The sequence below is a fragment of the Salmo trutta genome, chromosome 29 (genome assembly GCF_901001165.1).
Source record: "Salmo trutta chromosome 29, fSalTru1.1, whole genome shotgun sequence".
Taxonomy (NCBI): domain Eukaryota; kingdom Metazoa; phylum Chordata; class Actinopteri; order Salmoniformes; family Salmonidae; genus Salmo; species Salmo trutta.
In genome coordinates, this window is record NC_042985.1 from 20852035 (window position 1) to 20864646 (window position 12612).

General features: G+C 50.0%; 1 protein-coding gene across 1 annotated transcript; it reads right to left on the reverse strand.

The window, feature by feature from the left end:
* Positions 1–5951: 5951 nt before the first annotated feature.
* On the reverse strand, positions 5952–6904 carry LOC115167577 (uncharacterized). The gene is made up of 2 exons (XM_029722151.1): positions 6119–6904; positions 5952–6023 (listed from the first exon to the last, which is right to left on the reverse strand). Exons 1-2 carry the CDS (start codon positions 6791–6793, stop codon positions 5952–5954), a joined length of 747 nt encoding a protein of 248 aa, XP_029578011.1. The 5' UTR covers positions 6794–6904.
* Positions 6905–12612: the final 5708 nt, after the last annotated feature.

Consider the following 12612-nt stretch of genomic DNA (forward strand, 5'->3'; position numbering starts at 1 on the left):
GATCAGGTGTTGGCGCGCCTGGAGAGCTGGGACCGACGCGCTCTCGGCCCCCCGAACGCGGCAGGCCAACAGCCTGCGCCCCCCCCCAGCACCCACAGCCCCCAGTACCAGTGGGGTAAAACTCGCTCCCCCCAGGGAGTACGATGGAATGGCCGCTGGGTGTAAGGGCTTCTTACTCCAGTTGGAGTTATACCTGGCGACCGTTCGTCCCTCTCCCTCGGGGGAGGAGAGCGTCAGCGTCCTCGTCTCCTGTCTCACGGGTAAGGCCCTGGAATGGGCAAACGCCGTGTGGGACAGTCCGGACTCAGCCAGGGACAACTACCCAGAGTTCACCCGCCGCTTTCGGGCAGTATTCGATCATCCCCCGGAGGGGAGAGCGGCGGGTGAGCGGCTGTTTCACCTGAGGCAGGAGACGAGGAGCGCGCAGGATTTCGCTCTCGAGTTCCGGACCCTGGCCGCGGGAGCAGGGTGGAATGAGAGGGCCCTTATAGATCACTACCATTGTAGTTTGAGGGAAGACGTCCGCCGGGAATTAGCCTGTCGGGACAAGACCCACACACTGGACCAACTGGTGGATCTGTCCATCCGACTGGACAATCTGCTGGCCGCCCGCGGACGTCCGACCCGGGCCCTGCTCATTCCACCCTCCAGCCCTCCTGCTCCCACGCCTATGGAGATAGGGGGGGCAGCAGCCAGGAAGACTGGAGGGGGAGTTCGCTCCTGCACCTCATGTGGTCGCAGAGGGCACACTGTGGACCGGTGCTGGGGAGACTCCCCTAGGAGTCCAGACGGCAGGCAGAGCGCTCCTTTGACACCTCAGGTGAGTCAGCACCAGCCTCACCCAGAGCCCCCTGTCCGTCACATGTATGTGTCAGTGTCTTTTCCTTGTTTCTCCCCTCACTCCCGGTTTAAGGCGCTAGTCGATTCAGGCGCAGCAGGGAGTTTTATGGACCATGGGGTCGCGGCTAAGTTAGGGATTCCCCTGGTCCAGTTGGACCAACCCTTCCCCGTGCACGCCCTAGACAGTCGACCACTAGGGTCAGGGCTGGTCAGGGAGGTCACTGTGCCTCTGGTCATGGTAATGCGGGGGGGTCATGAGGAGCGGATTAGTCTTTTCCTCATCGATTCCCCAGCGTTTCCAGTGGTTCTAGGGATTCCCTGGCTAGCCACTCACAACCCTAAGATTTCGTGGGGACAGAGGGCTCTTAAGGGGTGGTCAAATGAGTGCTCGGGCAGGTGCATAGGAGTTTCCATCGGTGCGACTACGGTGGAGAGTCCAGACCAAGTCTCCACCGTGCGCATTCCCTCAGAGTATGCCGATTTGGCTATCGCCTTCAGTAAAACAAAGGCGACCCAATTACCACCTCATCGACGAGGAGACTGTGCGATAAACCTCCAGGTGGGCGCTGCCCTTCCTCGTAGTCACGTTTATCCCCTGTCTCAGGAGGAAACAGCGGCTATGGAGACATACGTCACTGAGTCCTTGAGGCAGGGATACATTCGGCCATCTCACTCACCCGTCTCCTCAAGCTTATTTTTCGTGAAGAAGAAGGAGGGAGGTCTGCGCCCGTGCATTGACTATAGAGGTCTAAATGCCATCACAGTGGGTTTCAGTTACCCACTACCTCTCATCGCCTCGGCGATGGAGTCATTTCACGGGGCGCGCTTCTTCATGAAATTGGATCTCAGGAGCGCATATAATCTGGTGCGTATCCGAGGAGGGGACGAGTGGAAAACTGCATTTAGTACCACATCTGGCCATTATGAGTACCTCGTCATGCCGTATGGGTTAAAGAATGCTCCCGCAGTCTTTCAATCCTTTGTGGACGAGATTCTCCGGGACCTGCTCGGTCAGGGTGTAGTGGTGTACATCGATGACATTCTGGTCTACTCCACTACACGCGCCGAGCATGTGTCTCTGGTGCGTAAAGTGCTTGGGCGACTGGTGGAGCATGACCTATACGTCAAGGCTGAGAAATGTGAGTTTTCCAAACCAGCCGTCTCTTTCTTGGGGTATCGCATTTCCTCATCAGGGGTAGTGATGGAATGTGACCGCGTCTCAGCCGTGCGTAATTGGCCGACTCCCACCACGGTGAAGGAGGTGCAGCGGTTTTTGGGATTTGCCAATTACTACCGGAGGTTTATCCGGGGCTTTGGGCAGGTGGCGGCTCCCATTACCTCACTGTTGAAGGGGGGCCCGGTGCGGTTGCAGTGGTCCGCGGAGGCGGACAGGGCCTTTAGTCGTCTGAAGGTTTTGTTCACCGAGGCTCCGGTGCTGGCGCACCCGGACCCCTCTTTGCCCTTCATAGTGGAGGTGGACGCGTCCGAGGCTGGGGTAGGAGCCGTGCTGTCCCAGCGCTCGGGCGCCCCCCCCCAAGCTCCGCCCCTGCGCCTTCTTCTCTAGGAAGTTGAGTCCGGCGGAGCGTAACTATGATGTGGGGGACAGGGAGCTGTTGGCTGTGGTCAGAGCCCTGAAGGTGTGGAGACATTGGCTTGAGGGGGCGCGTCACCCTTTTCTCATCTGGACTGACCACCGCAATCTGGAGTACATCCGGGCGGCGAGGAGACTGAACCCGCGTCAAGCCAGGTGGGCGATGTTCTTTACGAGATTTCGGTTTAACATCTCGTATATCCCAGGTTCCCGGAACACTAAGGCCGACGCACTGTCTCGTCTCCATGACGCCGAGGAACGGTCCACCGATCCCACGCCCATACTTCCAGCCTCCTGCCTGGTGGCACCGGTGGTCTGGGAGGTGGACGCGGACATCGAGCGGGCGTTACGGACGGAGCATACTCCTCCGCAGTGTCCAGTGGGTCGTAAGTACGTTCCGCTCAGTGTTCGCGATCGGCTGATTCGTTGGGCTCACACGCTTCCCTCCTCGGGTCACCCAGGGATTGAGCGGACAGTGCGTGGTCTTAGTGGGAGATACTGGTGGCCCACCTTGGTGAGGGACGTGAGGCACTATGTCTCCTCCTGTTCAGTGTGCGCTCAGAGTAAGGCTCCCAGGCACCTGCCTAGAGGGAAATTACAACCCCTCCCGGTTCCACAACGACCATGGTCCCACCTGGCGGTGGATTTCTTGACCGATCTCCCGCCGTCTCAGGGCAACACTACGATCCTGGTCGTTGTGGACCGGTTTTCTAAGTCCTGCCGTCTGCTTCCGTTACCCGGTCTTCCTACGGCCCTGCAGACCGCGGAAGCCTTATTCACCCACGTCTTCCGGCACTACGGGGTGCCCGAGGATATCGTCTCAGATCGAGGCCCCCAGTTCACGTCCCGAGTGTGGAGGGCGTTTATGGAGCGACTGGGGGTTTCGGTCAGTCTGACCTCGGGGTTTCACCCCGAAAGTAATGGGCAGGTGGAAAGGGTAAACCAGGAGGTAGGCAGGTTCCTGCGGTCCTACTGCCAGGACCGGCCAGGGGAGTGGGCAAGGTTCGTGCCATGGGCCGAAATGGCTCAGAACTCTTTGCGCCACTCCTCCACCAACATGTCACCATTCCAATGTGTGTTGGGTTATCAGCCGGTCCTGGGGCCATGGCATCAGAGCCAGACGGAGGCCCCTGCGGTGGAGGAATGGGTGCAGCGCTCAAGGGAGACCTGGAACGCTGTGCAGGAATCCCTGGAACGAGCCAGGGAGCGACAAAAAGTGAGCGCTGACCGGCACCGCAGCGAGGCCCCGTGTTCACCCCAGGGGAGAGAGTCTGGCTCTCGACCCGGAACCTGCCCCTCCGCCTGCCCTGCCGGAAGCTGGGTCCGCGGTTTGTGGGGCCATTTAAAGTCCTGAGGAGAATAAACGAGGTGTGTTACAGATTACAACTTCCTTCTTATTATCGTATTAACCCCTCGTTTCATGTGTCTCTCCTCAGGCCGGTGGTAGCTGGTCCGCTGCAGGAAAATGAGGTACGGGAGGTCCCTCCACCCCCCCTGGACATCGGGGGGCCCCCGGCGTACACAGTCCGGTCCATCTTGGACTCCAGACGCCGGGCGAGGGGCCTGCAGTACCTCGTGGACTGGGAGGGGTACGGCCCGGAGGAGAGGTGCTGGGTACCGGTGGAGGACATACTGGACCCAGCGCTCATCCGGGAGTTCCACAGCCTCCATCCGGATCGCCCTGCGCCTCGCCCTCCGGGGCGTCCTCGAGGCCGGCGTCGGCGCGCTGCAGGAGCCGCGCGTCAGGGGGGGAGTACTGTCACGACAGTGACGGATGGTGGCGCCCCTCCTCGGCCGGGCGGAGCTCGGCGGTCGTCGTCGCCGGCCTACTAGCTACCATCGATCCCTTTTTGTTTCACTTTCGTTTGGTTAGGTCTAGGTAGGCACGCACCTATTTTGGGTTAGTCATTAGTAAGGGGGGGTTATTTAGGTTAGCGTAGGATGTATGTGGTTGTACGTGATTGTGTTGCTTGTCCGGGTTTTGTTGTGCGAAAAGAACGTGTACTGAGTTTTCCTTCTGCCAGTGGTTTATTTTCTTTGTGTACACCATCGCAGAATATTTAAGGGCTGCGCCCCTATACTTTGACGACCACATCCAGTTGCTTCAAATAAAGAAGTGTGGTCACGAACTCTCTGTCTCCTGCGCCTGACTCTACCTCTCCTGTTGTTCTTCGAGCCAGCCCGTGACAATAAGGATTGATGCTGGAGACGAGAGGCAAGTACAGGGAGTGAACATTTACTGGAAAACGGACATCAAACCAAAACAAGAACAGTGTCTGGACAGGGGGAATAAAACGACATAACAATAATGCTGGCACGGGGAATAAACTGAGGAACAGACAGATATAGAAGGGCAATCAACAAAGTAATGGATTCCAGGTGAGTCCAATATTGCACGGCTGCGCGTAGTGATGGTGACAGGTGTGCGTAATGAAGGGCAGCCTGGCGCCCTCGAGTGACAGTAACCCCCCCCCCCCCAAGTGTCCCACCTGGGCGAGCCTGATGGGCCTGTCGAGGCACGGGTGCTGGACAGGGCGTGGGTGCATGGTGAGCCGGCTGAGGCGTGGGAGCCTGGCGAGCTGGCTGAGGTGTGGTAGCCTGGCGAGCCGGTTGAAGCATGACGTGGGGTGGGCGCCGGCCAAGCCAACCGAGGCAAGAAGCCCACTCGAGCCAGCTAAGGCATGGAAGCCCGACAAGCTACCTGAGGCACCCCTGGTACAATCGGCGACAGCACCCAGACCCGACGTCACCAACTATAACAAAAACTCCCTGATGCTTCCTTTAGTGGTGTCAGCATTCTGTAAGGTTTGACGCTGGAAATGAGAAGCAAGTACAGAGATTGAACATTTACTGGAAAACGGACATTAAAACAAAAACTGCGTCTGGACAGGGGAACATAACAATAATGCTGACACAGGGAACCAACTGAGGAACAGACATAGAAGGGCAATCTACAGTGTCACGGCTGTCGTAAGGAGAAGCGGACCAAAGTGCAGCGTGTGTGTCGTTCCACATTTTATTTACACTGTGAAACTATGCAATACATAAACATAAACTAAAGAACAAAACAACAAACCGTGACGCAGAGGTGAAACATACACTACTCAAAAACAATCTCCCACAAACCCAGGTGGAAAAAAAACCCTACTTAAGTATGATCTCCAATTAGAGACAACGAGGACCAGCTGCCTCTAATTGGAGATCATCCCAAACAAAACCCCAACATTGATATACAAAACTAGAACCTGACAATATAGAAATAGAAAACATAGGGGAAAAAAACCTGTCACGCCCTGACCTACTCTATCATAGAAAATAACATCTTTCTATGGTCAGGACGTGACATATAGAGTAATGGAGTCCAGGTGAGTCCAATATTGCACGGCTGCGCGAAATGATGGTGACAGGTGTGCGTAATGAAGGGCAGCCTGGCGCCAGAGAGGGAGAGCGGGAGCAGGCGTCACACAGAGGCTGACATCTAAAATATTCAGATTTTATTAAAATATTCAGATTTAGGACATCAATCATTTCCTGAGCATTTTAAGGACATCTCAGTAGGGAAAATAGCATCCCGGGTCACCTCAGCATCCTCCTATAAAGGGAACAGAAGAAAAATATATATTTGCAGAGAGAATTAAGAGAAATTTGATCATTTGTGACTTTGATTGTGCGGAGTGACCATTTTACCTGCTCATGCTCCTCCACCTTAGTCTTCTTTGTAGTAGCAGCCTCCTTCTTCCCCAGGCAACAAAGACATCTCAGTCTCCTCCAGAAGGAGGCCTTCTTATTGGAGGAGTCTTTACTTGCCACTTTTTCCACCGCAGCCATTATTTCCATTGGGGTCTCCTCAGGCACGGCCTGGCTGATCAGGTGGACCACCTTTGTCTCATCTTCCTCATGGATACTGGTCAGGGTCTGTTCAGAGCACCCTGACCTCAGCGACAGGGAAGACATTGCCCGGCTCTTCGATCTCTTCCTTGGCACGGTGGGAGAGGGATACTTCTCCAGCGGAGGCATTCTTTCTTGTTGGATTAGTTCCTCACAGCGTGGGTAGATTGCAAAAGGCCATGACTTATCCACACAATGTGAGGACAAATGGCTAATAATGCTTATCTCATTAGAGTCATGTTCCTTGGAGCCCCAAGCGGCTTTAGGAAGAGGTGGCATTGGTGATTGCAAGGATGTCACGGGTGCAAGGAGTTGGGAAACAGAAGTCACTGGCGTTCCCAAGGAGGTTCTGGATGCCATGATCTGGCTCATGGAGATCCCAGTGAGTTCGCTGACCTGAACCACTCGAGACATTTCTTCAGTGAGCTCCTCTATAGAAGGGGCCATTGATGAACGAGATGGACTTTGATCCATGACAGTTTATAGATAGATCAATCCATTGATCACTCAAGGAAAAAAAGTTATTATTGCTCTTGCTCTGAAAATAATTGCACAAATCAAAATTACATTATAATTCAACGCTGGTAATCATTGAATTTGGCAATGTTTCCAATTTCTCCTGATGGTGGCGCTATGTGGCCAAAGCTTGAACCCCAGAGGCTTGCAGCTATATTTGAATTTGAAGTTGACTGATGGCTAATCTTGATCCACTTGACAAATAGAATGCACATGTCATCATTCATCATGTAACAACATCTGCCCTCATAATGATGATGATTATGATGTAATAATCATAGAAATAGAATGATTCTAATGGTCATAATGATGATAGTTTATGGATACAATAGCCCAGAGCCATGTACAATGAAAAAATATATAAAAACAACATGTAGAGTGTTGGTCCCATGTTTCATTAGCTGAAACAAAAGATCCCAGACACTTTCCAAATGCACAAAAAACGTATTTCTCTAAAATGTTTTTTTTTACTTCCCTTTTAGTGAGCATTTCTCCTTTGGCAAGATAATCCATCCACCTGACAGGTGTGCCATATCAAGAAGCTGATGAAACAGTATTATCATTACACAGGTGCACCTTGTACTTGGGACAATAAAAGGCCACTCTAAAATGTGCAGTTTTGTCACACAACACAATGCCACACATGTCGCAAGTTTTGAGGGAGTGTGCAATTGGCATGCTGACTGCAGGAATATCCACCAGAGCTGTTGCCAGTGAATTGAATGTTAATTTCTTTACCATAAGCCGCCTCCAATGTCGTTTGAGAGAATTTGACAGTACGTCCAACCGGCCTCACAACCGCAGACCACATGTAACCACGCCAGCCCAGGACCTCCACATCCGGCTTCTTCACCTGCGGGATCATCTGAGACCAGCCAACCAGACAGCTGATGCCGTAATAAAGCCCTTTTGTGGAGAAAAAGTCATTCTGATTGTCTGGGCCTGGATCCCACGTGGCTGGGCCTGGCTCCCAAGTGGCTGGGCCTATGCCCAGTCATGTGAAATCCATAGATTAGGGCCAAATTAATTTATTTCAATTGACTCATTTCAGTAAAATGGTTGAAGTCAAATCAAATTGTACACTGCTCAAAAAAATGAAGGGAACACTTAAACAACACAATGTAACTCCAAGTCAATCACACTTCTGTGAAATCAAACTGTCCACTTAGGAAGCAACACTGATTGACAATAAATTTCACATGCTGTTGTGCAAATGGAATAGACAACAGGTGGAAATTATAGGTAATTAGCAAGACACCCCCAATAAAGGAGTGGTTCGGCAGGTGGGGACCACAGACAACTTCTCAGTTCCTATGCTTCCTGGCTGATGTTTTGGTCACTTTTGAATGCTGGCGGTGCTTTCACTCTAGTGGTAGCATGAAACGGAGTCTACAACCCACACAAGTGGCTCAGGTAGTGCAGCTCATCCAGGATGGCACATCAATGCGAGCTGTGGCAAGAAGGTTTGCTGTGTCTGTCAGCGTAGTGTCCAGAGCATGGAGGCGCTACCAGGAGACAGGCCAGTACATCAGGAGACGTGGAGGAGGCCAACAACCCAGCAGCAGGACCGCTACCTCCGCCTTTGTGCAAGGAGGAGCAGAAGGAGCACTGCCAGAGCACTGCAAAATGACCTCCAGCAGGCCACAAATGTGCATGTGTCTCCTCAAACGGTCAGAAAGAGACTCCATGAGGGTGGTATGAGGGCCCGACGTCCACAGGTGGGGGTTGTGCTTACAGCCCAACACCGTGCAGGACGTTTGGCATTTGCCAGAGAACACCAAGATTGGCAAATTCGCCACTGGCGCCCTGTGCTCTTCACAGATGAAAGCAGGTTCACACTGAGCACGTGACAGACGTGACAGAGTCTGGAGACGCCGTGGAGAACGTTCTGCTGCCTGCAACATCCTCCAGCATGACCGGTTTGGCGGTGGGTCAGTCATGGTGTGGGGTGGCATTTCTTTGGGGGGCCGCACAGCCCTCCATGTGCTCGCCAGAGGTAGCCTGACTGCCATTAGGTACCGAGATGAGATCCTCAGACCCCTTGTGAGACCATATGCTGGTGCGGTTGGCCCTGGGTTCCTCCTAATGCAAGACAATGCTAGACCTCATGTGGCTGGAGTGTGTCAGCAGTTCCTGCAAGAGGAAGGCATTGATGCTATGGACTGGCCCGCCCGTTCCCCAGACCTGAATCCAATTGAGCACATCTGGGACATCATGTCTCGCTCCATCCACCAACGCCACGTTGCACCACAGACTGTCCAGGAGTTGGCGGATGCTTTAGTCCAGGTCTGGGAGGAGATCCCTCAGGAGACCATCCGCCACCTCATCAGGAGCATGCCCAGGCGTTGTAGGGAGGTCATACAGGCACGTGGAGGCCACACACACTACTGAACCTCATTTTGACTTGTTTTAAGGACATTACATCAAAGTTGGATCAGCCTGTAGTGTGGTTTTCCACTTTAATTTTGAGTGCGACTCCAAATCCAGACCTCCATGGGTTGATAAATTGGATTTCCATTGATTATTTTTGTGTGATTTTGTTGTCAGCACATTCAACTATGTAAAGAAAAAAGTATTTAATAAGATTATTTATTTCATTCAGATCTAGGATGTGTTGTTTAAGTGTTCCCTTTATTTTTTGAGCAGTATATTTATCACATGCGCCGAATACAACAGGTTACTGTGAAATGCTTACTTACAAGCCCTTAACCAATAATGCAGTTCAAAAAATAGAGTTCATAAAATATTTACTTATTAAACTAAAGCAGGGGTTCTTAAACTTCTTCAGCCTGGGACCCAAATGAGAAATTCTGTGTTTTCCTGGGACGCAAGCTTAGGAAAATATGCAACTATACGTAAATATCAGTACATTTCATTGCCCTTATGCCTAAAAAAAAGCAATATAGATAAAAACAAATAATTAAATACCCATAAATATATTTTGTTTATTTTTCTACATTAAAAACACTCTTACATACCTGTCTAGGTTGGAACTGTTGCAGTTAAAATACAATAAATAATTTCATTCTGAACTGGAATAAACGGATTGATCACATCACACAGATGTATAACAGAACACACACAGGCTTTATGATTGTGCAACCCTAAATAACAGTACCTTGTTGGGTATGGCTGCCTTTTCCTGTTACGCTCCTTGCCTATGGAATAGCCTGCAGACTAAACTTAAACTTGAGACTCTTGTCCCCCTTGCCCATTTCAAATATTTATTGTAGGACTTCTATTTTTGTATTGCTTGTAACTGTTTCGGGTAATGCAAGTTCTTGTGCTGTTAGAGGAATAACCTATGTGTAAATGTAATCTGCTGCTGTATTTTTTTTGTGTTATCTGTGATCATTTTGTTTAGTTTCTTAATAATTGTACCTAAACTGTATGTGTAAACATGTATACGCAGGGCCCAGCTGTAAGATACCTTGGTCTCAGTCTGTGTTCCTTGTTGAAATAAAGGTAGAATAATAATTTAAAAAATGCAGGCCTAGTGTACATCTTAAGGTATAAATTATTGTTGATAGAAAGTCTAGGTTGGGACTGTCGCTGTTAAAATACATGTGTTTTATTCTGAACTGGAATAAACTGATTGATCACATCACACAGACGTAGCCCAGAAAACACACATACACACAGTCCTAATGAGAGGTGTGTGGCTGGTTGAAGTTCTCAACAAGCATGTCTATTCTGGGATCAGTTTTTGACGTGCAAAAATGAGGTCATGCTCAGCATTGACACTGTTCCTGTACTTGAGAACCATGACTTGCATAGGTATGTGGTGCCAAGCTGGATCAGAATATCTTCTGCTTTCTCAGTCAGGCAGGAGACTGCTTCCTACTGCAGATGAACAACCCAGAACTGTGTGAGTGTTTGCCTCAAAAAGCATCTTGCTTCAATCAATTTATTCCAGATCAGAATAACAATTATTACTTGTAATAGCAACAGTTCCGACCTAGACTTGTTTTCAACAATAATTTCTACAGTAAATTGTACAGTAGGCTTGATTTTTCATCTTCATCTGTACTGTTTCTTAGGGTTGCACTATCAGTAGCTAGTTAGCTTGCTTTGGCTAACGTTAGCTATTAGCTGTGTAACGTTACAAACCCAGGGGCCTGTTTGAGAAACTCACATCTACTACTATTAGAGATAGTACTCCCTTATTTCTGCTTATCACCACTTGTTATAAAATGACAATGCCTTGTTAGTTGAATTAATTTTTCACTTTCGAAGCAGTTTCCCGAAGCATTCTGCACTGTTCTTAAATAACTCTCTGGGTTTACCGTCATGTAGTGCCTGGATGTTTGGTCAGGACGTGTCGTTTTATTAATTTGTTCGTTTTGAGAGACTCATTAATAAGCACTTCTCCACACAAATCACATTGTGGGGGCTCCTCGTAATTTCTCAACGTTTGTATGAAAAAGACAAAAAGTAATCACTGTATTTTCGTTTCCTGACGATTGAGCTCAGTTAGAACCTGTGGCTAGCATGATTCCATTTCATGACAGCGGTTAGTGATGGCGAGTGAGAATAACAAATCAGTGGCTTGAACGACAGCGCTGCATCGTGTGGGTCGCAGAGTGATCTTCAAGGAAACTTCAGGACAAAGATCCGGTAAACCGCGAAGCACACGGGCATCTCCCGCTACCTCTCCCACACACGCAGCTGCCAAACAAGAGCAGAGACCGCTGCTAAACAGGGAGCGCACTGAACCAAGAGCGAAGTTGCACTTGGCCAAATCAATTCCAGTAATTCATGAAATAATTATACGCACATTGACTCAGTACCGTCGTGTGGGTCGCAGAGTGATCTTCAAGGAAACTTCAGGACAAAGATCCGGTAAACCGCGAAGCACACGGGCATCTCCCGCTACCTCTCCCACACACGCAGCTGCCAAACAAGAGCAGAGACCGCTGCTAAACAGGGAGCGCAATAAACCAAGAGCGAAGTTGCACTTGGCCAAATCAATTCCAGTAATTAATGAAATAATTATACATTTACGTCGTGACCCACCATTAAACAGGTCCGCGACCCATACTTTAAGAAACGCTGACATAAAGTTTAAAAAAAATCTAATCAATCAAAAAGTAACACAAGAAATGTACATAACAATAACGAGGCTATATACAGGGGGTGCCGGTACTGAGTCAATGTGCGGGGGTACAGGTTAGTCGAGGTCATTTGTAAAGTGACTATGCAAGTATAAACAACAGCGAGTAGCCCCAGTGTAAAAACAAAGGGGGTTCAATGTAAATAGTCCGGGTGGCCATTTGATTAGATGTTCAGCAGTCTTATGGCTTGGGGGTAGAAGCTGTTAAGGAGCCTTTTGGTCCTAGACTAGGCGCTTCGGTATGTACCGCTTGCCGTGCGGTAGCAGAGATAACAGTCTATGGTTTGGGTGCACCGCCTAGTCAGTAGGTCCTGGATGTCAGGAAGCTTGGCCCCAGTGATGTACTGGGCCATACGCACTACCCCCTTACAGTCAGATGCTGAGAAGTTGCCATACCAGGCGATGATGCAACCGGTCAGAATGCTCTCTATGGTGTAGCTGTTGAACTTTTTGAGGATCTGGGGACCCATGCCAAATCTTTTCAGGCTCCTTAGGTGGAAAAGGTGTTGTTGCGTTTATATTTTTGTTCAGTATATTTAGAAAACCACATGCATGTCTTGCTGGCATAGCTAGTATTTGTAGCTCAATAATGTTCACTCATACAATAACCCTGCAGGAAGCTGCTCATCAATTTTCTCATTAGTCCAAGCAATCACATTAAACC